The sequence below is a fragment of the Falco punctatus genome (genome assembly GCF_963210335.1).
Source record: "Falco punctatus genome assembly, chromosome: 15".
Classification (NCBI taxonomy): Eukaryota; Metazoa; Chordata; class Aves; order Falconiformes; family Falconidae; genus Falco; species Falco punctatus.
The window spans coordinates 17,307,142-17,332,431 of NC_137595.1; the positions used below are offsets into that span (position 1 = coordinate 17,307,142).

The window sequence follows — 25,290 nt, forward strand, 5'->3', positions numbered from 1 at the left end:
ATGCCTGAACCATGCCTATTGTAAGGAGCTATTTAACAGCTGAGGCTATTAAGTTCTACCCGCATGCAAGAACCATCAGACAAGAGCAGCCAGGTTTGCTTGCTGTCATATTTCTTGCATGGTGCTTTCCAGACAGCCTAATCTCTGTTATTTTTGTCTTGTCTCGTACGGAAGACGAATAGTGCTGTGGCACCACAGGATTCAAATGAAGCCACGGTGCATAGTTGCATCTTCTAGTGGTGACAGTATTTTTGCTGATGGAGTAGATGAACCTAGACAGAATCTAATGTTGAGAGTCTTGTCTCTGAGCCTTGATGGCATGTGTCGTTCATTCTCACTCTAGTCCTTACAAATACCATGATAAAAATCCCATTAAAGCTGATGAGAGCTTTTCCTTTGTCCTATTCGGTTTTCAAAGCAAAAATCCTAAGCAAGAGGATAAAGGCTCCAAAATCCATTAAGTTGGGAACAAAGAATTACCATGCCAGGAAAGCGCACTTTTTTGTAGTCCTTTCGGAGGTTGGAGAATTTGGTGTCTCTTCTATCAGCTGTGGCCCTGATCATAAAGCACCACTGCATACTATTTCATTCTAGTAGCTAGCTCTGCCACAGCGTTATAAGGAGAAGTGGCCTCTTCCAGACCTATGGTCTATTTAGATGAAGTCAAATTGCAAGGAAACCACAACTTTTTTCTTCCGCAGTTAATAGAAACATGCAGTATAAAAGGCAATTCTTTAGGCATTGGGGTTTTGTTCTGTAAGGGTGCCTGGAAGAGACTTGGTGCATGAACCGTGCTTGTTTCGCTAATTGGAATGTTGCATTCAGGCGCTATGAATTGCTTTGACAATACCCAGTGGAGCCTCTACCCTCTGTGGGCAAGGGTGCAATTGCAGGGCATCAGTTCCACTGCAACAGTAGCTCTGTTAAAACCATCCCATTTGTTGACCGTTCAATAAAGGTTGTTCTGTTTGTGTCAGAACAAGCAAGCCAGAAAAGAATGACACAGCTTCTGGCAAAAAAAGACAAAGAAAATAAAAAAAGGAGTAAGGGCACCTTAGGAATATTTTGTCTTTTAAGATCTCTTCTTTTTTTCCTTGGGATTCTTTCCAAAGTCATGAAGTGTGTCATCCGTGTGACACTTGGGAGAAAGGATATTTGAAATGGTCTTTTAGCAATACATCACTGAGGTCAGTGTGATATATGTCAGACACGGGTCTTGCAGTTTTATTGACTGTGTAGTGTAGAGGGATCAGTGTGTATATCCAGTGAAGTAAGGAAGAGCTGGCTTCCACCACGTTCCACCTGGTTGTGAACATCTGCTTTAATGCAGTCTGAGTGCTGCCACATTGGGGGCTTCATCTCCCACCTTTCTTTGTGCTAGTAATGATATTCTGGAACACTCGGGAGACAAGCCACAGCTTTGGTCTTCAGATGCCAAAATCTGAAAGATTTTGCCAAAAAAGAAGAAAATTTGTCATTCTTTGGATGACAGCTGCTGGTGCTGAAGCTCACTGAGTATTGCAAGGCAATTCAATGGCACTGGAGTGTTAAAGGTGGATCCAGTGTGTTTGAAGATCATGCTCAGTATTGTTGCTCTGAGGAACTGTGTGAAGGATAGAGGAATGGAAGCTTCACTGGGGAGTGAAACCTTTCTCATATTGTCGATAAAGAATATTTATATAAGAGAGAAACCAAGCAAGAAAATACAAACGTCTGATAGTAAGAAGGATCTTTCCTGTGCCACACCAGATACTCAGCTCCGTGCAAAATTCCTAGAGGATTCCGTGGGGGGTATTTCTGATGTATTAGACTTTTCCATACTGCTTGAATCTCATGTGTATTGGCCATGAACTGGTCTCTGTGACTTCCGGAAAGATTATAATTTGGATTCAAATTTACCCTTTCTCTCTTCTTTGGCCATTACAAAATCAACTCTTTTAAAATGTCCAAGTTACTCATGACAGTGCTGTGAGAGCTACGTACTCTTTCCTTACCAACAGACATCAGTTCACATTTTGTTTAAGTGCTACTGGTAAGAAAGAGTGCTGGTGGTTGAAGACATTCAACAGAAGGAAGCTAAGAAAGATAAACTGAAATATGTAAAGCTGACAAATAGAGCTGAATAGACGTGGTTTCCAGTTTTTTAGGTACAACAAAATATTGTTTTGCTTTATCTTTAATAATTTGCTGCAGTTGGGTAGTACAGGTTGGTTTTTTAACTTCAAGAGACAAGCCATATGCAACTAGAAGTAACAAGCCACCAGCACAGTGGCAGATCTATGGTGCATGTGGTGCAAAATCACCGAACCATCTTGCTGATGTGTGTTTAACCCCATAAGCAGTTCAGTACAGCACAGCGGATTGCAAAACTTCTGGAACTCAGCGGTGTTGGAGTTTGAGTGACTGGCATTAGGTGATTTACTTTGTGCTTACTTTGCTTTAAAAGAAGCATTTGCAGGTCTAGCCTGTAAATAATAATAGTTATAGCTGTTGACAGGCTCTGTGGCCATGGCCTGGTCTCTGTGCCAATGAATTGTATGAAAAAAGATCAAGTTGTTGGCTATTAAGTCCTGAATGGTGTGGGATCCTTTCTGTCATTCTGCTTTATATGCTTAGATCTAAACTCGGTGTGTTTGTGAACTCTTTAGGAAAAACATGTACTAATCTCTTCAGAAATATGTCTGGAATAGTTGCAAGTGATCTATGGCTTCCCACAAAAATTCCATATGGCTTTAGCTGAAGCAGATTTAGGCTGATGTTGATTGCCAGCATTTTAAAACTTTGCAGGGAACGGAAAAGAGCTGATCTAGAACATACAGAGTGAATTTAGCTCTCTTCCTGCTTCGTTCCCAAGGTGTTACAGCTCCAGGATGTACCAGGGAGGATAAAATATTATGATATATGGAAAATAAGGTGGTTGTGGGTGGAAGGCTGAGGAACTGGAAAGTCAAGTTGTTTCTCTTCTGCTGTTCAGGATAGATAATAGCATAAATCCCCTCCTTTCCAGAGTCCTGGGTACAGAGGACATTTGCGAGTGTGTTTAAGTTAGGCTGAAGGCCCAAAGTAGTTTATCCTGGGGTACCTGAACCGCCAGTGCAACGTGTAATCGGTGGAGGTATAGGTGAGACCTGTGCTTAACTGTGTGGTACTGGGACCAGGGTCTCAGCCCCGTGTCTTTCAGCATGCTTTTGTTTTTAATCCTCCCTCAGTTCCACATTATCCAAAGGGATTGAGGTGAATCACAGTGGGGAAAGTGAATGAGCAGAAGCCATGAAGTGTAGCGGGGGAGGTAACAGTGCTATTTCTGAAACGCAGGAATGAAGACACCAAGACTTTTGTTACAGGCAGAGACAAAAGGGCTACCCAAAGAACGAGGGCGGGGGTGCACAAACTTTTGCTGCATAAAAAAATAAAAAGAATCAGTGATGTCATGGGACGCGCTCCAAACTGTGAGCAAGAAAACCTGGCATTGAGAGCTAAGACCTCAGTGAATGTGGCAGTATGGTTAGAATGTCGTTCTTCACCTCTTGATATGCTATGGTATATAGCAAGCCATAGTACTCCAGTGTTTAAAGAATATGCTTTTTAAATGTTTGGGGTTTTTTTGTTTGCAGAAACCCCAATAATAGAACTTTTTGCTGTAAAAAGAAAGTCGTTGCTTTGATATTCCACTGCAGAGGGAGGGTTAGTTAGGTTGAGTACAATCAGAGGGGACCGGATCCCTGGAGTAAGCACAGGCATTATATTTTGAGCCTAGAACATCTGTACATTAATAATTAGTAAGGTTAGATGGAAATTTTTTATTGAAGTCAACTCCAGTTGCTCACAGGTACGAGCGACCTGATTTTCCCTTGCTTTTCATACTTGCACAGAGGTAATTACAGAGGCAGAAAGTGTTAAAATAAAGAAATCTTAGTTTACTTGGGGGAAAAATATATGACTAAACAGGTGCCACCCTGCTGAAAGAGGGCAGTAGTGGAGTGAGAACTCCACTTTTGTGTTGTCTTTTGAAGTATTGATTTGCACAGAACACTTAAAACCTATCCACTCTATATACCAGGGACCTGTCCTGTTCTGTGAAATCTTTCTCTGCCTGAATGACTACAGTAATGGTAAACCGAGTGATCAGAACTATCAGTGCTTGTGCTTCTATCTGTGTGCACCATTCACTGTATATTTTCTCTTTCAGATTAGAGAATACTAAATTTTTCGCATATTTTATCATTGTAGTTTGCTAACCATGCAATCAGATTTGTGAGGCTTTGGAGTCATGGAAGAGTAATCATGCGTCGCTATAGTATCAGAACAAATGGAATAGAAGAGTTCTTCTGTTACACTGAATATTGAATATTCAAATAGCATATAAAGATTTTAAATATTAGTAAACACTTGGCAGTGTAATTGGGTGCAAAGCTCAACTTAATTGGAGTACTGAGGCAGACTGGTCCCAAGAATGTGTTTCTTACAGCTTCCTAATTTTACAAAACAACTCCAAGAAAACGTTAAGAAAACGTTAAGGACAGTTTAGTTCAAAACTGTGAAAGCAGTGAGTTTGCAGTTTACATGCAACCTCTTCCTTTTGTAATAGATATTCTACCACTCTGCAGCCTTGGAGGGGAATTTTCTATCTCCCTTTTCTTCTTCAAGCTAATAATCAATAGTCTGTCTCAGGTATGTGTACATCCCATTTAGTCAGGCAGTCCTTATCTCTGCACTTTCTGAACATGTCGCAATGAATTAACTAATTAACAGTGTATTCTGTAGAGAATTCTGTGCCACTTTTTAAGCAGGCCACAAAGTACCTATCCTATTTTCATAAGTAATTTCCAAAGGCACACAGGACAGTCTTTCAGAGGTATTTAGGGTTTCAGCATACCCATACCCATAGTCACGTTGTGAAAAGCACCTGAATGAGGTCTGTGCCTGGCTGCCATTTAAGTCAGTGAAGGGCAGGTACCCCACCTGCTGCAGTGCTTCAGCATCTGCATCTTAATTGCCTCTGAAAACCTGCTCCTACCATCCTACCCGAGACACTTTTGAAAACGAAAGACAGGTACCTGTGAAAATTTTACGTCTGCTGCACTGTGAAGTGAGCCCATTTCTGAGAGGACCCTAGGCAAAAGTATTAGTCGTTTCAAATACTCTGGTTATCACCATTTCTAGATCATTTAAGAGAATCTTTACCATTTACCATGGGCACATGCAAGAGCAAGGTTTTGGGGTTTTTTAATGTTTATTGCTAATATAAAGCTAAGAAACATAGTTTTTATAGTGATTTTGCTGTGTGGTCATGAATGTGTATGGGTGTATGTATAGTCCAGCAGCAGTTAATGAAGACCTCGTGGCTCTTGGTCCTTGAAGGTCATGTAATCTTTATTGATATTTTTCTGTGTTCATGGTGATCCATCAGGGTACACTTCCATTATGCTGATTTTGGGACACATCTTGAGGGTATATGCCTGTCTGTCGGCAGGTCCTTTATATGCAGGACACATTTTTGTCCGAGGTGGTCAGGTATGGTAAGGTTGAGCCTATGTTGAAATTGCCTTTGAAATCATATAGGTTATTATTACCTGAGTCTGGTTTCTCTGTGAGGCCCATCATACTGGTATTTCTAAAACATCAATTATCAGAGCAGTAAATTAAGACAAACTCTGCCCATGCCTAGGTAATGTTACTTTTTTTTTTTTCCCCTTTGATAGGCGCTTTATGCCTTCCTGTGCAAATTCCAGTTGTGGACCATAAAAATGAATGAGATGGCATCTTGCGGGGGGTGGGGGAGTCCAATCCATGGGAAAAATGTCCTGGAAGGGGGAGTGCTGTAGTCACAAACTATCTTGGACGCTGTGGAAAAGTCTGGATCTGAACCCTTGCTGATGTGCGGTGCCAACTCCCAAGAACGCTCTCCCTCTCATTTCTTCCCTAAACGAACACATGGAAACTTGAGAGATGAAGCCAGAGCTAAACTTTTTAATCACATTCCTGTCTCTAGCGAATATTTATGCTGAAATGTTTGCACTTTTCTATATAATCCAGCCTAATATTTCACCTGAGCTGCCTTCCTGAGCTGAATTGGGAATAGCATATTCAGTAATTGACCACAGATGCTTCAACCTGGATGGTTTTTTGCCCATCTAAAGTTACCGGCTCCAACTCCTGTATTTAGAAGTTGCAAAATACAAAGCAGCAGCCAAAAATATATTGTGTATGTTAGCAGAGAAGGGATAGCTAACACTAAAATTCTTAGTGATTTTTGATAGAATGAAAAGACCTCTAATGCCCAAATAGGATTATAAGGTTGAATAATAAAATCAGGGCTTCCCCTTTAGTCTGTTTCTTCGTTAGCAGGTAAAGACCCAGGGATTTCCCAACTGGCAGGGGGTTGTCTGTGCTCTGTAGGTTGTGTGTCACCACCCTGCAGAATAAACCAGGTCTTGCTGATACACAGAACATAACGCTGCAAGAGCTACGGTGCTCGGGCCACTGAAGCCGAGCACTGAACCAGTGCGTCCTCGTTCTGCCAGCTCATCTGTGTGAAATGTTTTGAAAGGTAACTGGTGACCCCCTAGCTTCATGCTGGGTCAGCTGTTGTCTATTGATGTCACGCTAATTCTCAGCTAACTTTGTCAGTTGTCATCCTGTGGCCCCACTACAGGAGGAATCGGTACAAAGACGACTCTGGTTGATGCAGTAGGAGTGTGCTTCTGTGTACAAACCCAATTCAGACCAAATCTGTATTGCCAAGCACTCTAGGAGGTATACAGCCCTGTTGTGAATTAATATGAGGCCTTGTAATTAACAAATACATCATTGTTATGAAGAGAAATGCTGTTATTGAAAAAATATAGGCAATAGTGCTCTATAAAAGCTCCTTGTTACTAGCCATTGGCAAAAAAAGGGGCAGAAATAGCCAACTGAGTGACTAGAAGGAAACATGCATGCAGACTGTGGGTATGGATCCATAAATTATCATTTATATTATCATAAAAACTCATTTAAATTTCAAAATATTTTAAAAATCGTACTCACCCTTTGATTGCTATATTTTTTTTTTTTAGTGTTCAGAATAAATAAAAGGAAATTAACTTATGGGTTGAGACATGAGACACATTCCAGCTGCAAGGGCAATTAAAATGCTGGATACCAAAGGGTGAGATGTTGATGAAGAGAGACTTTGAAAGGCTGATAGCATCTGTTAATGAAAATTCTCAGAGGCAAAAGATTTGTTTGCTCAGGTAGTTTGAGAAACAGAAAGTGTAGATAAAGGTTAGGGAGAGGAATAAATATTTTTGTAGCATGATTGACTGAAGGTCAGATAGAAAGAATAATTTTACTATGTTTGAGGACAATTCGTCTAGCATAATTTTTTTCCAAGACACATATCTGAGGTGAATTCAGGGTTTTTTTTTGGTGATGAATATGTATTTCAATTCATAGTCTGATTACCATAATCTTCTGTGATTGTTTCTTCAAAGGAATAATATTTATCATTTTTTAGACTCAGCAGTTCCAGACACGTTTTTAAGAGAAGGCAGTCAGCAATACTCTTGCAGGCTCGTGCTAAAAACACTATACGTATCATGGCAAAGAATTAGCTTGTTATCAATAATTTTAAAGTTTGAAGCATAAACTGAAATTACATTTTTAGCTCTTTAGATGAATGCAGTGATATGTGAGGCCAAGTTTTAGCTATTTTCAAAATCCTCTGCTGTTGATAAGTGGATAAGCTCGCTTTTTTGAGAATATTTATTGCCTGTAACTGAATAAATGCACTAATGTCCTCTTTGGCTAAAAAAGTTATTTAAGCTTAACAAAACTCATTTTTATTTCCTTTCTCAGATGATAATGCCACACAATACTTTCTTTTTTAACTCTAGTTGAAATTGTACCTCAGTTGTGCAACTTTACCTGGAATAACAAGTAACACTTTCCATCAGTATCCCAGTTCACTGGGGGCTAGGTAGCTATTCCATTTTACTCTAGCAAATAAGGTACAAGGAAAATGTCTTCTGAGATACCATACTGATATTTTTACTATATAATTTCAGCAGCTAGTGTTTATAGGCAGTATAGGAATCTTTACAAGTATATGTTCAACTATGTTACAGTTTGAAATAAAAATAAATGTAGATATGAACCAGGAGAACCTGAATTTGAAAATCAGTTCTATTACTAATTCTCTGGATGGGATAGGCCAACTCATCTTTTTATTCTATGTCAAATTTATTATTTGCCTATTTCATGTGGGAACATTGACAATAAATCTGTTAATTGGCAGGGCTTTGAGTGTTAATTGGGATTGTTGTTGACGTTATTAATGTTTTTGTAAGAATTTTCTGAAAGCTGAATGACGCAAAAACGTCTGGTGTGAAGTGCACTGCTTTGTGTTAAGTGTAGACCACTCTGGGGGGGCCACCTGCCCACGTGTGACATGCTTCTCAAACAACGAAGCTGGGCTAAAATGTGTCCTTAAGGCAGAGACACCTCAGGAGTTTTGCAGACACGTTGAAGAGAGGAAGGAAAGGCACGCAGCTGTACCAGCACCAGGGGAAAGGCCAGCATTACCATTCTGTATAGGAGCAGACCTTTTGTTTCTGAAATAACAGTGTTCCTGTACCACCTGGCTCAGACTTACCTTGAGTAAGGTGGTTCAACAGCTTGGCTCATCACTGAGCAGCAGGACGTTGTCCCGTTATTTCTTGGGTGGCTTTTCATTTTCTGTTTTTCTCCAGGTCATGTGGCAAGCCAAATAGACCTCCTCAAAGTCAGTACACCAAAAGATGAGTTGAATTCTCCATGTCTTGCGACATCTCTGCTTGCTCTGATTCTGGTTTTTGTAAGCTTTCCCTTTGAGAACTAGCTTCACATGGAATGGACTACACTTGTTTTGCAGACAAGTTAGGATTTCTTTTCCAGCCTGATAATTGCTAACTCTGTGTTTCCTAATTAGAATCTTTTTGTTGAGATAAATATGTAAGCAGAATTAGATACATATTTGTAACGTGCAGTAATTAGCCCCATCAGTTGAGTGCTAGCCAGCACATTGGGATTTTTGTTCTCTTTTAGTTTTTTAATTGCAGGTAAGGTTTGTGAGTGATACCTACGTGGTGATGCTTTACACAGTTTTGTTCTTTCATGTATTTTCTTCTGTTGATTTCCACGCATGTTGCAAACACAGAAAAATTACATGGCATCTCTCTCTTTCTTGACTGGAAAGAGAACCTAAGAGACCATCATCCAAATGTGCCTGGAGCTAAGGACAGAGTAAGACCAAAGCATCTCACTTAGGCCTTGCTATGGTCAACTTTATGGCATCTGACATCAAGAGGATTATAGCTGAGATACATTCTATCCATGGTGGCTAGGTCTGGTTTCTTCAGGAACCGATGCACAAGAGTAATGAAAACCCCAGCTCTGTAGGTCTGAAGGAAGTGGTTGGTAATATCTGTGTATCTTGGGTTCTTCTTTTTTGCCCAAAGAAACTTCTGCTCTATCATTCAGAGACTTCTCAGCTGAAGGCTGGTCTGTTGTGAGGAGCAGGGCTTGGGGTGGGCTCTGTTTACCTTGCTCCATCTGAGAGGCAGTAAGTGAGGCTGCAAAACAGTGTGGTCGTGGGATAGAGGTGCTCCAAGGGGAACAGAGGGGAAGGAAGCCACTACAGAAGGCTCCATCTAGGCAAGGCTATGATACTGGGCTAAGGTTATGGTGTTACTTTCCTGATACCAGCAGGATGTAGGATGGTACTCAGCAAATGGTTTATTTTGAGTTTGCTGGTGTCACTTGGAGCATGTCCTTGCTGAAGAAATCAGGGCACTCAGGGAAAATTGGTGCTGGGCAGGAATATCATTGGGATCAAACTGCCTAGATTTGCATCCCGCTGTACATGTAATGGTACTGTGCTTACTACATAGTTTTAGGTTTTCGGCTCTGCTGGACAGACAAAGCCCTAGACTCACAGTACTTAAGCAGTGTTTTCGTTTTGGGGCGCTTTTTTTTATTTATTCAGATCTCCTAAAGCTTGGAAATTAATTATTTTTAATGCTAATAAAAAGTTCTACAATTTTGCCATTTGCATGTAAAAAAGTTCAGGACAGCTCTTCACTACTCCTAGTAGACCAATGTCTCCCAGATCTCAGCCTCCTTTGGTGACAGAATGCCCTCACTACCACCTCTATCGGCTTTCTGATAACATCAGTATCAAGAGTTCTTAGTAATAAGTACACAGAGGATACCCTACAGCCCATGCTCCCTGGACAACACAATGCTCTTCACCTTCTGTCACTTCTCAAAATACATTATTCATTTCTCTGGTTTTCTGTGGTTGTTCTTCTGCCTTCTCTGCACAACTGTTTACCTGTTATATTTTCCTCAAGCAGAACATACTCTGATTTAAAAATGTGTTTCTGTCTCATCTGTTTTGTTACCCATCTGCATCCAGAAGCTATAATCACTCAAATATTATTCCTTTGGAAATTATTTAAATATAGATTTGCATAGTAAAGCTAAAACTAGAACACAGCTCTTGTGGTAAACCTTGGATCATGTTGTTGTATTGAGGTATACCCATCTGTCCTACACCAGGAGACTTGCGCACATAATTGTGAAAGTCATATGAGTATGTCCTGTTACGGAAGTGACAGCATTGCTTGCGGCATCTTTATGTCTGTCCTTTGTTATTGTACTCTTTGATCCTTTACTACATCACTCTCATTTTACACTGGCACAGCTTTATTCAAAACCACTGGAGTTGCACTGACCAAAAACTTGAATAGAATCAGGGGTGTCTTAGAAGCAAGGTTGCTATGAAAGAACATACCAAGGTGAAATGCATTCAGAAACAGTCATCTGGGGGGGAGGGAGAAGTCTTTCTTAAGTATATGTGCATTCAACTCCTGCATGTTTAGCTGTAGCCCATCCGGAGCAAATGCAGACCAGATGGTTCCTGTAAATTCTCCTTTAGAGCCAGGCAAGTTCACGTTCACTCAACCAAGCTGACATATCTATTTGTGTAGATTTCTCTGTTTATGGATGACAGGTTGCAATAATGTAATATATGTGCAGGGCAAACTAGAGGTTTACTGAATAGAAAAGGCAAAAATAAAAAACAATATTAAAGTATGTTTGCTGCTTGGTCTAGAAGGTTGTCTGCTACCAGAACAGTGGAGTGTAACACTTTATGTGCTGGTTACTAGATAGAAGTGATCAGGTCAAAATGGAATGCAGTTATTCTACTTCCATTTAATAATTTGAACTTACACGTGTAAGACTGAAAGAGCACTCCAGCGTAGTCATCACTTGCTGTGTCTCTTACTGGTGACTAATTTAGTAGCTTGTAGCCTGCTTCTTCCCCTACTATAAAATTGTTAAGCGGGTATAGGTTATGCAGAGCATGCTTGCCTAGCTGACATGTTTAATTTTTGAACGATGGGGAGTGTTTTAGGTTGGCTAGGTGGTTTTTACTCACACCTAAGATGTTGACCTGTTTGCTTTTAAATTAATGCTAGGCTCAGTGCCAAACACACAGCATATCCGAGTATATCTCAACATACAGACCTCTGGTGCACTCGCATCACAGAATTTGTATTTGTCTTGGGGAAGCACGTGCCTTGGTGGCCTTCTTTTTGCTGAGTTCAATGTGCCCTTGTCAAAGACAGCTCCATACTTAAATCCCTGAAGTTCACTCGTAGGCCAGAAGCTTAGTTTTTCATATCATGTCCCAGATAAATAGTTCAAAACACAAATATTCAGATCAGAGCTGCTGCTCGTTCAGCTGGCACAGGCATGCTGCGTGCCAGGAAAATAGCCCCCTCAAAGATCTTTGGTACTCAGCAAGGCAAAAGAAAGAGGGACTACAAGCAAATGCTCTTTCATTTCTAACGGGAGGCTATGGTCCAAGATCTTATCAGGAACATTCAGGAAAAGAGCGATTTACATAAGTGGTAATTTTTTCTCAGTAAGTACTTTGGTGCCAACTGCAAGTGCTCACGTGGTACTACAGATGTTCTAGTGTGGTCTTTTACTCATGACAGATTAATGATTGCTCTTATTTAAATGAGTAAGTTCAATGATATAGTACATAGAATTTCATATGGCTGAGCAAACTGCACAGATTAATTTTGCTTACATGGACGTGGGAAGAGTTTCATGAGCTTTCATGGATGCAAAAGAGTGAAATGTCCTCTTCACCCATGTTAGTAGGGTCAGTTGAGAGATGCTTGTATCAATGGGATGATCTGAAAGACCGAGGTACAGGCTTTGCTTCCCTGACAGAAGTATGAAGATGCTGGCTGAATTTGTGTCTCGGCCCAGCTGCAGGGAGGACTGCCTAGAATGTAATTCTGTCAGGGTTGTTTAAAGTACAGAGATAGAATTGCAACAAATAACATTTTCCCTGCTTTGAGGGAAATTTATATTGAATATTTTCTCTCTTTGCGAGCTTCAGTCAGCAAAACTCAAAATAAGCCAGGCACTTGTTTTGTTCTAGTTTTATTACTGTATCTACCTCCATCCCAATCAATAGGCAGACTGTTTAGATGAGGCTTAGCTCTTTCAAATCATCAATATTTTAAGAATAAGCCAGACAGTGACACATTTTAATATTAAGCTCAGGATTGTCTAAGCTTTTAGTAGCTGCTGATCGGACTGATGTGAGATTGCATTCAAAGAGCACAGGAGCAACCCCTCCCCTGTACATGGCTAAAAGGGACCAAAACGTAATATGGGTCTGTTACATGACCTGGCAAGAATGCAAATTGCCATCGTGTGACCAGACAGATTTATAAATTGGTAACACCATCACGTTAATAACGTAGTGCACTTAAAGGATGTGGTGCCATCAGATGAGCTAGCCTCAGAAGCAGTGTTTCCAGAAAAATGCATGCCTTCCATCCTGCTGCTTTGAAACATCCAAGGTATGACTAAGAAACAAGAGGTTGAAAGATCAGATTGCGTCGGAATGAATTTTTCCTGTTGTCTGTATTTGTGTCAATCACTATAGAATGGACAACCTCTGAATTTTAGTAATGCTATTATGAACCTGTTTGGGGATGATCTCATTGCTGTCATCTTCTAGGAGGAGGTCAGAGGTTTTTGTCTTACCAAATATTTTTTGGCTTTATCAATTGAAGTAGTATGAACCTGCAACAGTATTAACAAAAGCCTTTCCTGCATGGCATCTTCACAGACCTGTGGTGAACTGCCTGCCAGTCCTTCAGTCTTCTGGGATCGATGTGATGCAGACCATAGAAAAACTACAAAATAGAGATAGTTGCTGGTTTCCTTGAGGGTGAATGAGGTGAGAGGCACCCGTGAGAGCTCAGCACCTCCAGGGTGCTCAGGGGCAGGTGTCTCTTGCGGAGCATTCACATGCGTGTTTACTGGAGGGCAGGGAACAGAAAACCTCAGTATACAGGTCTGGTCACTGATACGCACAGAACAGGGAAAAAAATTTCCCCAGTCATTACCCAGCAATACCCCCAAAGCATCCCAGCTTGCATCGTTATGCTAAGGCGAAGGAAAAGTTCACATCTGAAGATTAAACAGTCCTTTTATTTAAATAATAGCACTGCTTATGTAACAGCACCCTTATGGTAAAGTACAGCTGGAGCCTGGAATGTGGCGTTTACAGAAATGTCACATAATGGATAGCGATGTAAATGATGCTGAAGGCAGTAGGCACGGAGAGAGATCAGAGGTGGGGAACAGCGGGCACGTGTATCTGACCGAAGATGCGAGTGTGCTGCCTTCCTGAAAGCAGGAGGTTTGAAGCATGCTCTTGCAAAGCGAGGGAAATGGGCTTTGTAAGGGCCGTCAGAGCCCTGGCAGCTGTTGGAGGAAGGGCAGCGGTGCTTCTGAAAGCGAGGACAGGAGAGGGAGAGGGCCCAGGAGAGGCGCACTGGCACAGCGCGGGCGGTGAGCGCAGGGAGGGTTTCAAGGACCAGCAAGGGCAGAAGGGACAGTGACTGTACAGACTTGGTGTGACAACGAGAAACAGGAGGTAGAGAAGACAGAAATTATGAAGCTCTGGAACCGAGATTATTATAATTGTATTTCCATGCATAAAAGAAAGGCTGCTGAGTAACATTGCTCTTTTTCGTGAAGCTGTAACCACTAATACACAGGGAAGCAAAAACACAAACGCTTGCACCCACACAACATGCAGTTGCACAAAATTAGGAAAATTACCCACCTTTCTCCTGAAATAGTCAAGATTTGACCAAGTGAGCTCTGACTCAAACACTTAACTGAAGCTGGGTCGTGGCAGTCAACCAGTGGCACCTGCTCTCCAGCATGTTCATTTTCAATTCTTTCCTTGAGACGACACGTAAGTTTTTGTATATGTTATTAGCAGAAAACAGAGCTACAGATTTTTTTGAAGGGTCATTTTTTTTTATAATATGTTGAACCATGTTGTTCAATTTGGAGTGAAAAAAACTTATGGACTGTTTACTGTTGTTTACAGCAAGCTCAAGGTTTGTACTTAGACATTATATGAATGATGAAACAAACATGTAAATATTCATTACTTAGTGAATCATATTTTTTTAAAGCACATCTTTGTACACAAAGCATTTGTAAATCCCCCTTAGTGGTATTTATTTTTCCACATGAAAATTTCTCGTTTGCAGCCAGCCAAATATCATGGGCTTAGATCTTTCTCCTACATGTAATGGAATCACAGTGCTGTCACAGACATCACAGCCATTTTTGTGAAATATGATGTTAAGGAAGACTGAGTTCATTGTACTATACATATGTAAATGCCTCTCTTTCAATACTCTCAAGGGAAAAAAGATGCCAGAAAGAATTCCCAACCAGCATACATATTAATTGTCACCACCTTTCATGGGATAGTGAAGTGCATTCGTACAAAGCAAAGCATTAACAATCAAGGAGGCTGCACAGGGAAAGTGAGGGCATTTGAGTGAAACTTAAGGAAGTCGCATGGTAAATTATAATAATCTAACTGCAATCTAGAAAATCGCACTCTTTCCTTGTTTGTGTCTATAATGAGGTAGGGATGCAGCTCCTCTAGCTTCAGCCAGCCACTACAGATTTACAGCAGGCTACGGAAGCTCAGACTGCAGCACCAGTTCTTTGTTATTGGTATACCCCTACAATGATATCCCAGTTCACAATGGCTATTGGTACAATTCAAAGCAGTGAACGTGTTGTTCTTCTGTAGCTGAAACTCCTTTCAGTTCCAGAAGCATAGGGGGCTGGCTGGTTATCACAGAGCACAATTAATTGGTTGTTGATCCTGTATGTTTATGTGTTTGTGTGTGTGAAGACATGCTGAGCTTTTCCCATCTGGCTGTGGATAAGAAATCCACAGTATGACTAAGTGATTGGACTGAAAGTTTTGCAAATAAATTATCCGGACAGAAATACAGCTCATGTAGATGCTTCTGTACAGAGAAACTCCACTGGAGACCGCTGTGTGTGCTTGAAGTAGATGACCTCTGTCTTTGACTGGCATCTGCCTAGATTTGAAACAATAGCTATGAAAAAAGCCTAATTTCCTGAATCAAAACAGCGAATTCACCAACTTCCCAGCTACCTACTATAACAAAGGGATGCAAATCAATGTCTGATGACTCCTGCATAGCATGACTTGAAGGAGGTTACTGTTCCCAGTTCCAGCACCTTTGACTTAGGGACTTGACTTGAGTTCTGTCAGCTGCTGGGGCACGGCTGTTCACAAGAAATGAAATGCTGTTTGCTTGTATAATCTCTCACTGTGCATTCTTTGGTCATTCTGTGCTGCTTTCTCTTCTCTGTTGAGGTTGCTAAATGAGGTGGTATTACCTTAATGAAATCATTGAAAGTGTGGTTAATGCTGCTAGACTCCATATTTAAAAACATTTTTTGAAATCAAACAGTATCGGTAAAGTATTCTCCTGTGGTTTGTGGCCCCAATAACCAGTACAATGGCTTAATTGGCATTCTTGTGCAGCACTTGGATCTTTGCCAGTTAATGACCCATTTCTGCAGTCTGCACAGGCAAATTACCCCTTCTGTCCAGCTCTTCAAGCTGATGGACTTTTGCCCAAGTAATGGCTGCAGGCTCCTATTCTCAGCTGGCACGGACCCCAGCACGACCATAAACATCCCTGAGAGGATCATAATATGATATATTGGACAGATTCTGATACGCCTCACAGTCGTATACCACCAAGCAATTCTGCTGAAGTCAGTGACTTTGGCTGTGGCATAGCTGAAGGAAGAAACTGGTCCCTACTCTGTTGCTCTCTCAGATAATGGAGCACTTGCAGGCTGTTAGCTAGTCTGTGTCCCTTTAGACCAGGGGTCCTCAAACTTTTTAAACAGGGGGCCGGCACGTGGATGAAGTGGCAGGCAGTCATCTGCGGCTGCTTGGTTTCCCCCCCCAACCCCCGGCAGGGGGGGTATGTAAATACCAGGGGCTGATTGAGGACCCTGGGGGGCCGTAGTTTGAGGACCCCTGCTTTAGACGATGCAAGTTTTTGGGAACCCTATGTCAAACGTTCAAAGTAGTTTTTATTTTGTTCTGGTTTTAAATGGTTGCATTGTCTCTTTCCCCTACAGGATTTTCCATTCTACAGGCGATTATGGAAGCGGCAGTACAGAACAACTGGCAAGTGACAGCCAGATCCGTAGGCAGCATAAAGGATGTTCAAGAGTTCAGAAGAATTATAGAGGAGATGGACAGGCGGCAAGAAAAAAGATACTTAATTGACTGTGAAGTGGACAGAATCAACACCATTTTGGAACAGGTATATGCTTTTCAGAACCTATGATCTCTCTGTGAGACATTGTTAATGTTTCCAGAACTCTCTGTTTCTAGAAATTAATTAAATATCCATTAAGATGTGAGTCCCAACAACTGAGTGGTTGCCTAGTAAAATTAAAATGCCTCTGTGATGCTTATGGTTGGTGGCAGCACTAACACATAACCTACCAGGAAGTGTCTCTCTGATATTTTTTCCCAAATGTTAATAATGAATTATTTTTAAGTAGCTTAAGAACCTGAAACCTCAGCTGCCAGAGTAACATTACTGGCATCAGGGCTACTTGTAGGGATTGCAAGACAGGTGCAGTTTGTTAAGTGGAACATGAAACAAGAAATAAAAAGCCAACGAAGTAGTTCTGAATCATCTTAAAGAATTCCCAAGTGAAAATATTGCTAATGAAAAATTCAGCTGGTAGTCCAAACGGCTCATCAGCACTTCTTGGTACGTAACGCTCTTCCCACTGCACAGCCAGTGCTGTTGACAGGCTTAAATTGTGGGTGATAGAGTCTTTTGGGTGACTGTTTTGCTATGGCATGCCCTTTCCAGGGTTTGCTTTGTCCCAGAGGAGTGGCCATACCCTCCGGCTGTCCCAGGGTGCTACCCAGGACACCTGTGCCACTGGCTGTGCTGGGCAGTGTACTGGAAGAGGTGTGATAACAGACACACATCACAGGGAGGAGAAGCAGGACAGTTCCCTGCTACCTGGGCTCACAGCAAAGCTGGTGTTGGTATGAAACCAAATCCATGCTGCTTGTTTATTCACAGGCATGTGGGAATTCACTTACATTAAGACTGGAAAACCCTCTGATTATTGCCACTTCATAAATTTAACTGTGGGTTTATAGTATGGGATAGATCAAAAGTAACATTTAAATTTCATGAAGCATTAGCACATCTCTTAGAAATGGTGTGTTGCAAACTAGCGGCAAACTGACCTCACTGCCATTAAACCCTGGGAAATGCAAAAGCTATATTCACTGAGTTCCTTCGCAAAACACTCAGTTCCTGTCAAGTCTTGAGGTGTATCACTGAGGGCCAGTCTGCAGGGATGGAATCACTGGAGTCCCAGCCAGGTCCCATAGCTGCTGGTTACAGAGGGCAGCAGGAAGGAGAGAGGTGCTCAACAGAACAGCGCGAGCCAGTGCTGGTCCGTACATCTGAGAGCTAGCATGGTTGTGATACTGGTACATAGCTTTGCAGTTTACACTGTATTTAGTCAATCTGGTGGGTATTCTCTTGAGGGAAATTCATACAGCAAAGTGTAAGAAACTACCTCCCCACACACACACCCCCCGCCCTTTCCTGCAGAGCTTCTTGCTCACGTTCTTGCAAAAGGTGCAAAATGCCATACCCACAGCCCACTCTTCTGAAAATGATGCAGGAGAGCACTCCTGAGTCAAGCTTAAATAGCTCTTTGGGCCCACTCAGCTGAAGAACAGGCCTTTTGTTTGATATTTCTAACTCCATTTACATTTTGTTCTCTCTTTTTCTTATATTGTGCAAGTGAGAGGAAAAAAAACCTAAACCATTCCAGCGCCTAAAATGAAAGCTATATACCAAGCAAACCATATAGTGAAAAACAAGTGAACTCTTTTCTCCTGTAAGAATTCTAAATTCAAACCTAGTGAAGTTGTAATTTTATTAAATGTTTGATTCGGCTTTCTATCAATGTGACTAAGCACCTGTGTAACTAGAGATTTGCTATTGGGGCCTCCAGGTTTCCCCAGACTCTACAGTACATTGTGTGTAATTTTGCGTAATTAAGAGCCTTTCTTTTGTCATTGTTGTATTGTGTAGAGCTCATCTCTGTACTGTTAGTCTGATACTGAAAAACAATGACTTAAGTTTCTGCAAGGAAAGCCAGTAATGGTGGACCCCATGTTGATAGCTGAACAATTATTAGGTTTTGGCTTTTCTTTCCCTCTCCTCTGCCTACCTTGTTATCTTCTCATAAAGTAGTTAAAAAACTCACAAATATGTGTGGTACTTAAATCCATCCATCCAGTGTCCTCAAGGGAGTGGTGAGTTGCCTTCTTTTTAGCCAACTGTGTTTGCTGATAGTATGCCGCTGAGGGGAAAGATAACTCTGGATTTGCATAATTCAAATCTAGCATTTTATTGCAGTTTTAAAAGTCAGATCGGTGCTTTGTGTGGAGTCTAGAAAGTCTGCTCAGTTAACGAGGCAGTAACATCTGAGCATGATAACAGCATGCTGACTGCAGGTGGCTTTGGAGAGCTTGTCCCCAGTGAGAGCAAAGGGAAGCCAAGACACTCTACCTGTTACTGCAGGATACTGATGGACAAACTCTGTCCTACAGAGGGCTGGCACAGGCTGCCTCAGCCCGGCTGCCTTTTCATCCCTCTCCCTTTTTTTGGCCTCCTCAGGAGCGCATCCTCAAAGGCTGACCCTCCCATCACCGTCTGGGAGTGATGCCTCCCTCTGAGAGGGGTTTGCTATGGTCACGGTGGGGATGTGACACCTGCCGTTTCCTTTTCTCACGGACAACAGCAGCGCTTGCCAGCAACCCTGGCTTTCAGAAGCTTAAATAGGACTTATTCAAGAACAAAAGTCATAGCAGAAATAAACAGACTGTAAACCACTAAACAGTCTACACACGTGCTGAGTTTGCTATCAGACTTTTGGGCACTTGGCCAGGCCATTCAGCAAGCTTGTCAGTTCTCTGCTCCAGAAACTGTGTATTGTGGCTTTGTGTTAGCGCTTGGATTAAATAAGAGCGACCTCTTCACCTGTATCAGGCTGGTCAGCGTGTGCAGTTCTGTTCCTTTGATGCTTTTTTTTCAACCAGTTCAAACAGTGTGTACCTCTCTTCCAAAAGTGTGGGCTTATCTAAAGACAATTGCGCATCTGAGGATTTTCTTCAGACTTCAGGGACTACTGGAATATTCTGTACCTTCCTCCAGTGATGTGCAGACAGACATGTGAGTCAGTGACCTTGAGTATTCCATATGTCTTTAGCATCTGGCACATCTGTATGTCCCTGTGTTTCCAAGATCTGAAACCTCTCATTTCTCTTCTCAGGGCTGGCTGGTACCCAGGAAAGGATCTCTCCCAGGTGCCCCCCCTTGTACGTAAATGTAAGGCAGGGGAAAGAGGGCACCCCAGCTCCTGCTCTGCCTGGGTAACCTGCTTTGTGCCAGGTTTCACTCTGCAGCACAGATGGTTTCATTCCTCTTCCAGAGAATCTTGTGATGGGCCCCATATTGTGTCCTAGAGGTGGATGCCCTGCCCAGATCACCTCTGGCCCTGACTTTTCAGCTGCAGAGTAAGGGGAAGCAGAGAGATTAATCGTCATTCTGTTAAGTTACCATCTGTTGGTTCCCTTGCCCTATGGTTCTATAACCACTGAGCATGTGGATCCATATCGCTCCTTGCACAACAAAACTATATCCAATTTAATCATCTAGTGGCCTCTCAAGCATACAGATAGCAACACTTATGTCATGCAAAATTCATAAGCTCCCCACACTTCTTGTCCCTTGATGCTAAAATATTCCAGTGTTCCTTCACAGATAGATATAAAATTTTGTTCTCATAAACAGAAGAACATTTTCTTCTGAGAACTAACAGTAGGCTTTAGCCTGTTCAACCGTGTATTTAGAGACATGTTTTTGAGTTAAGAAATATGTTTTTCTTATTCCCAAGATAACAAGCTGTATTTCAGACTAGAGTGGCTTTATGTCCATTTAAAAGAAAATCTCCTGGGGGAAAATAAGGAGGAAAAAACTCCATTCAGCATTAAAATGGTGAAACTTCACAAAAGACCTGTTTATTCCAGAGACTGCATGCTTTTATCAAAAGGACACTATCTCCAAACGTTGTCATAAAGGTTAGGCTCCACGGCAATGTCTGTATTGAGTGGAGGCATCTCACAAAGCCGAGGCAATATTACAGTAGAGAATGCAGTCCCCAAAATGTTATGACGACAGTCAAACTGTTACAGAAGACTTGAAGTAAAGCATCCGTAGGATTAAGAAGGGTAATCTGGTTGACTGAACTCTGTCCAGTGCAAGCACTGACTATGACTTGACCTTAAGTCTGAGATTAGGAAGATGGTCTGCAAGTTTCCAGTACAGCTGCAGCTGCATCCCTCTGCAGAGCTGCTGGGATCTCAGAGGAGCGTGCTCATTGCACAACAGCTTTTACATTTGGAGTGTCATAAGAATAAATATAAAGCTGCAGTATTGAGTTGACCAACAGTCATTAAAACCAACAACCATAAGGAAAAATCAACACTGCTTTCACGTAAGCCTGCTGGTTTATGTGTTACGTTATAAACAGATAGTCTGGTGTGGGTTTGCCTGTGTTCTCTGTAACAATTGAAAATACAGTAACTGCCTACAACCACACGAGGAGGAGCAGAGCTATGGGTAGCTTCAGCTTCTGCTGTGCTTATGAACCCCATGCTGCCGTGCCCTCGAAGGTACCGCGCCGCGTGGAGCGCAGCCTGCAGAGCTGTGTGCCCCTGCCGCCTTCTCCAGCCTCGGTGCCATGGCCATGTCACAGCCCAGTTTTATCCTTCATGCAGAGCAGAGGAGGGGGTTCAGCCCAGGCTCCGAGGGTATCTGATACGTACGGTGTTGTGTAACGTCACTGAGAAACTGGTACAGTTCATTCTTAGGTCTCCAATCAATTAGAAACTTAAACATTTAGGACATTATCTTCGTTAGGCGCCCATGAGTATTGTTGAAACCAGGATCTAAAGCAGGATGAAAGGTCACTTCTGTCCCTTCGCATCTGGAGGGTTTCAGCAGCTCACAAGTCCATGTAGGCGTGTGGGAGGAGAGGGGAGTTCCTTAGGTCAGTCGCCCTCAGGACTGTAGCTAGTGGAAGGTAAGCAGAAAACGGGCATGTGCCAAACGCGACAGCTGTATCTACCTTAAAGGGCCTGCTCCTGTCAGCTCTGAAACTAATAAAGGACTGAAGGTGGATTACTAAAGCAGAAAGAATTAACGTCGTGGGTTAATCTGCCCCACATATAGCTCATTTCACATATACCCGAGGACAGAATTTCTAGTTTGTAAATAGTAACGTCTCTCCAAAGCCATCATCCGGACTTCATAAAGCAAGGCAGGTTCCAAATGACAGGAATTTAACAGAGTATTAGTCATGCTGCAGAATGACTGAGGTAATGGCACACAAAGCTTAAAAGTGTTCAAAAGACATTAAAGCACCGTTTTAAATGTATCTGATCAGTAATAATAATAATTAATACAGAATGTCTCACCGTAAATGTGCAAGCTGCTGTATATAGAAGACCGCTGCCAAGCAACTCTGGTTTCTTATGCCAGAGGCATATGAACCTGAAGTCACTATCAGAGTTTTTATTTTTCTGTGATAGTAGCAATTACTCATTTTATGTTTTATGATAATTCATGGGATATAAATGCACACACCAATGCACACACATGCATCTGCTTTTGGTATTTTGCATATATTTACCACAACATTTGTAGTATGCGTTTATGCAGTTAGAGGCACGTTTATACAGCAACCTCTGCATTGCCATTAAACGTACAGGGAACCAAAATCTTTTCTCAGTTACGCTGCTGCAAGTATAGAGTCAACCATTACTCTGAACATTATCCTGGAGACAGTATTTAAATTGATACCACTGTGCTCATAGAGAGATTGTATTTGCTTTGAACTTCAGTTAATAGGTAGCTGTAAAAGCACAATTTGCCGCATAGTTCGCCTGCCTTTGCAGCTTTTCAGTGCACAGAATCTGTGCGTCTGTGTTTGCCCTTAGAAAGCCTTCTGAGGGTCCCACTCATTATTTAGCCTGTGTCCACATCGTGAGAGCTGCTTCTGCAGCTGGCAGTAATTGTTACCCTTGTTGACAGGAGTCTCAGGAGAAAAGTTGGGTCTGAGGGCCATTTGCAATAGCCTCTCATTCCTACATTTGATGTACTCTGGAAGCAAGCGTACACGCTGATGCTTTTCACGCGATACCTGGACCGTGGGGAGAGGATTTGGTCTTTCATTAGCTGTACGGGTATTTTTTGAAAACAACGTTTACAAGGAGTCTTTAAAAGAGACACAGTATTTGAGGGAAAGGGAGAGCTGGCTGGAATTTGCTCGACACATGATCTCCTGAGGTTTTTGTCCCACTGTATTTGTCCATCTCCCCATCGTCATAGCTCTAGAAATTTTTCTCACCTCTTGTAAACCCCTGGCTGATTTTAAAATCCTTCATTCACACATCTCTTCCAGGTTTTAAAAGTCAGTGTTGTACAGAAGTTGCTTTGTTACAATCCTAGCATTTAATGTAGCTCTTTCTTCTCCATATAAAGGATAAACCCTTTCATCTTAACAGACATTACCTTAATTTCTGCATCTGTCTCTCAAATAGTTTAATGCTTGAAACTCTGCTTCTAACCAAAGGCTTTCCTTAATTAGTTTCCAAGGCAACCATCTTGGCGACAATTCAGATGAACCAACTGCAGGGAGAGGAAGGAAACACACTATCAAAATGAATAGTAATAGCACAATACCACTGTGCAAACAGGCGTTGTACATCACCAGAGACAGCGTGATAGTTCTGGTGTCTCATAAGTTCATTTACAAGGGGACAAGTCCTAACTCAGTAAAAGAAGAGCTGCACAAGAGCGTATGTCTTTTTCTCACAGCTGACTAAGCTGGGATTAATGGCTTTGGTGCAGTGTGAATCACGGTCTCGGGGAGGAAGAGAACCACTGGTGCTTGTCAGGGCCCCTCACGCACCAAGGTTTTCCCAAGTGCATTTCATAGAGCACATTTACGCTGCAGTTCAAACAGCGAGATTTTCGGAGTGGGGACCACCCCACTGGGCTCTTTTAGCCCAGATCCCGGTGATGCAGAATATGAGACACTAGCAACTGATAGCTACAGCCTGGCAGGGGGAAGTCCCTAAATACGAGGTCCCTAGGTGTGATGCAGAGCTATGGTGCGTTTGCTCTGGGCTACGGGTGGGTTTGGATCAGGCCGTAATATGGCAAAGCACTGCCCCAGTGGAAATCGCTTACTGCTGGTAATTATACATTCCTATGTGATGCCCGTCTCTTATCCCACCTTCGTGCCGGTGCGATTCCAGTGGCCTCTGTGGAGCAGCTTAAAGCTACCGGGGGCAGCCTGGGCGAAATTCATGAAGAATCCGGCCCTGTAAGTCATCAGCTCAACTTCAAACACAAACTCATCCCACAGTATTCAACCAGTAAGATGGAAAAGAGCATAACAGTTATAGAGGAAGTTAAGGTTCTCAGGCTTAAAAAAATCCATATTACTAAATATAATTTTTTTTGTGTCCCACTATGGGCGTGCCTGTGTCGATGTTAATGGCATATGTACTATTGGAGGCTTGTTCTTCCAAAACATGTAATGAATAAAATTATCAACAATATGCATAGACCCTTAGAAATACCCTGAGTATCTTCTGTCATGGGAGAATGCATGTAAAGAATCAGAAAAGAGAAATATTGCTGTAACTTTATTACCTCCTATGAGTAAAATGGCCTCCCCTGCTGCATAGACTAAGTCTACTAAAAAATAAATTAACTCTTCATAATCTCTTTCAGTTCATGGTTTATGCACCAAGTTATACAGGGAATATTGCAGCGTGCTGTTTATAGAGAAGCAGAATAAACCTTTCAAATGCCTTCAAAGCATTGAAAAGAGCAAATTGAATGCAATTCTAGTCACAGTAAAATTCCATTTATAATAAAAAATTTAAGAAAAAGTAACCTTGTTTTTCCTAGAGGACGTTGCACTGTTGTGTTGTTGGGGTTTTTTTTTGTAATTTCATAGGACATTTAAAACAGAAAGGAAATGCTCAACAAGGAGGCGGGGGGGACGTGGGGGAAGAATGCCTACTATTCAGTATTTTTCGATTTGCTTGAAGGCAGTGCTCTGCAATACAAAACCCCTTCCAAAAGATTCTCATGTGAGCATTGGGACTGAAATACTGCGACACTTCTGGGTTACATCCAAATAGTATTTTGAAGTGATCCTGACATGCAGTAATGGTTTATATAAGCAGAATTCTGTTTCCAAGGACTCTTGTTCAATTCCAGGGAAGAATACTGAATTTTTACTCTGACATGCCAATGGGCAGTGTGAAGAAAATGGGAAATTTATGTGTTTTTAAAATTAAAGACTGTGTGCCTTAGTTTACCTCATTCCTTCCTGTCTGCCCCAACAGATGTACATCCTTTTATATTTTGAGCAGCTAAGACTGAAGGAGTTTCATTTACCCTATGGGATCTGAGAAGTAGTAGTGAGCATCAGTTATGTTTGTCGGTGATTGCAAGAGCGTACTCTTAAGAATGTTCAATATACAGTTTCACGGTATTGAAAGCCAAAAAGGACAGTTGGGTATCATCTCCTGTGTCACAGAGACTAGGCACGTGATGCAAAAATCACTGAGCACCTGCTTGTTAATGATGTGGATGTGCCTTCAAACTGTGTGACGGTGCTGAAGCATTTGTGAGTCCTGCAGAAGGTTTGGAAAACTAAGAATAAATG

At 41.9% G+C, this 25,290-nt stretch overlaps 1 protein-coding gene across 7 annotated transcripts in view; it reads left to right on the forward strand.

The window, feature by feature from the left end:
- Positions 1 to 25,290, forward strand: part of GRIA3 (glutamate ionotropic receptor AMPA type subunit 3) — a 153,972-nt gene that overhangs the window by 51,724 nt on the left and 76,958 nt on the right. For all 7 annotated transcript variants that reach the window (XR_013923833.1, XR_013923834.1, XM_080365689.1 and 4 more), the window contains exon 4: positions 16,567 to 16,754. Coding sequence is in view for 5 of the 7 variants with exons in the window: in XM_080365689.1 (XP_080221815.1) it covers positions 16,567 to 16,754 (188 nt within the window). In the remaining 2 variants the exon portion in view is untranslated. The remainder of the gene's footprint in view (positions 1 to 16,566; positions 16,755 to 25,290) is intronic.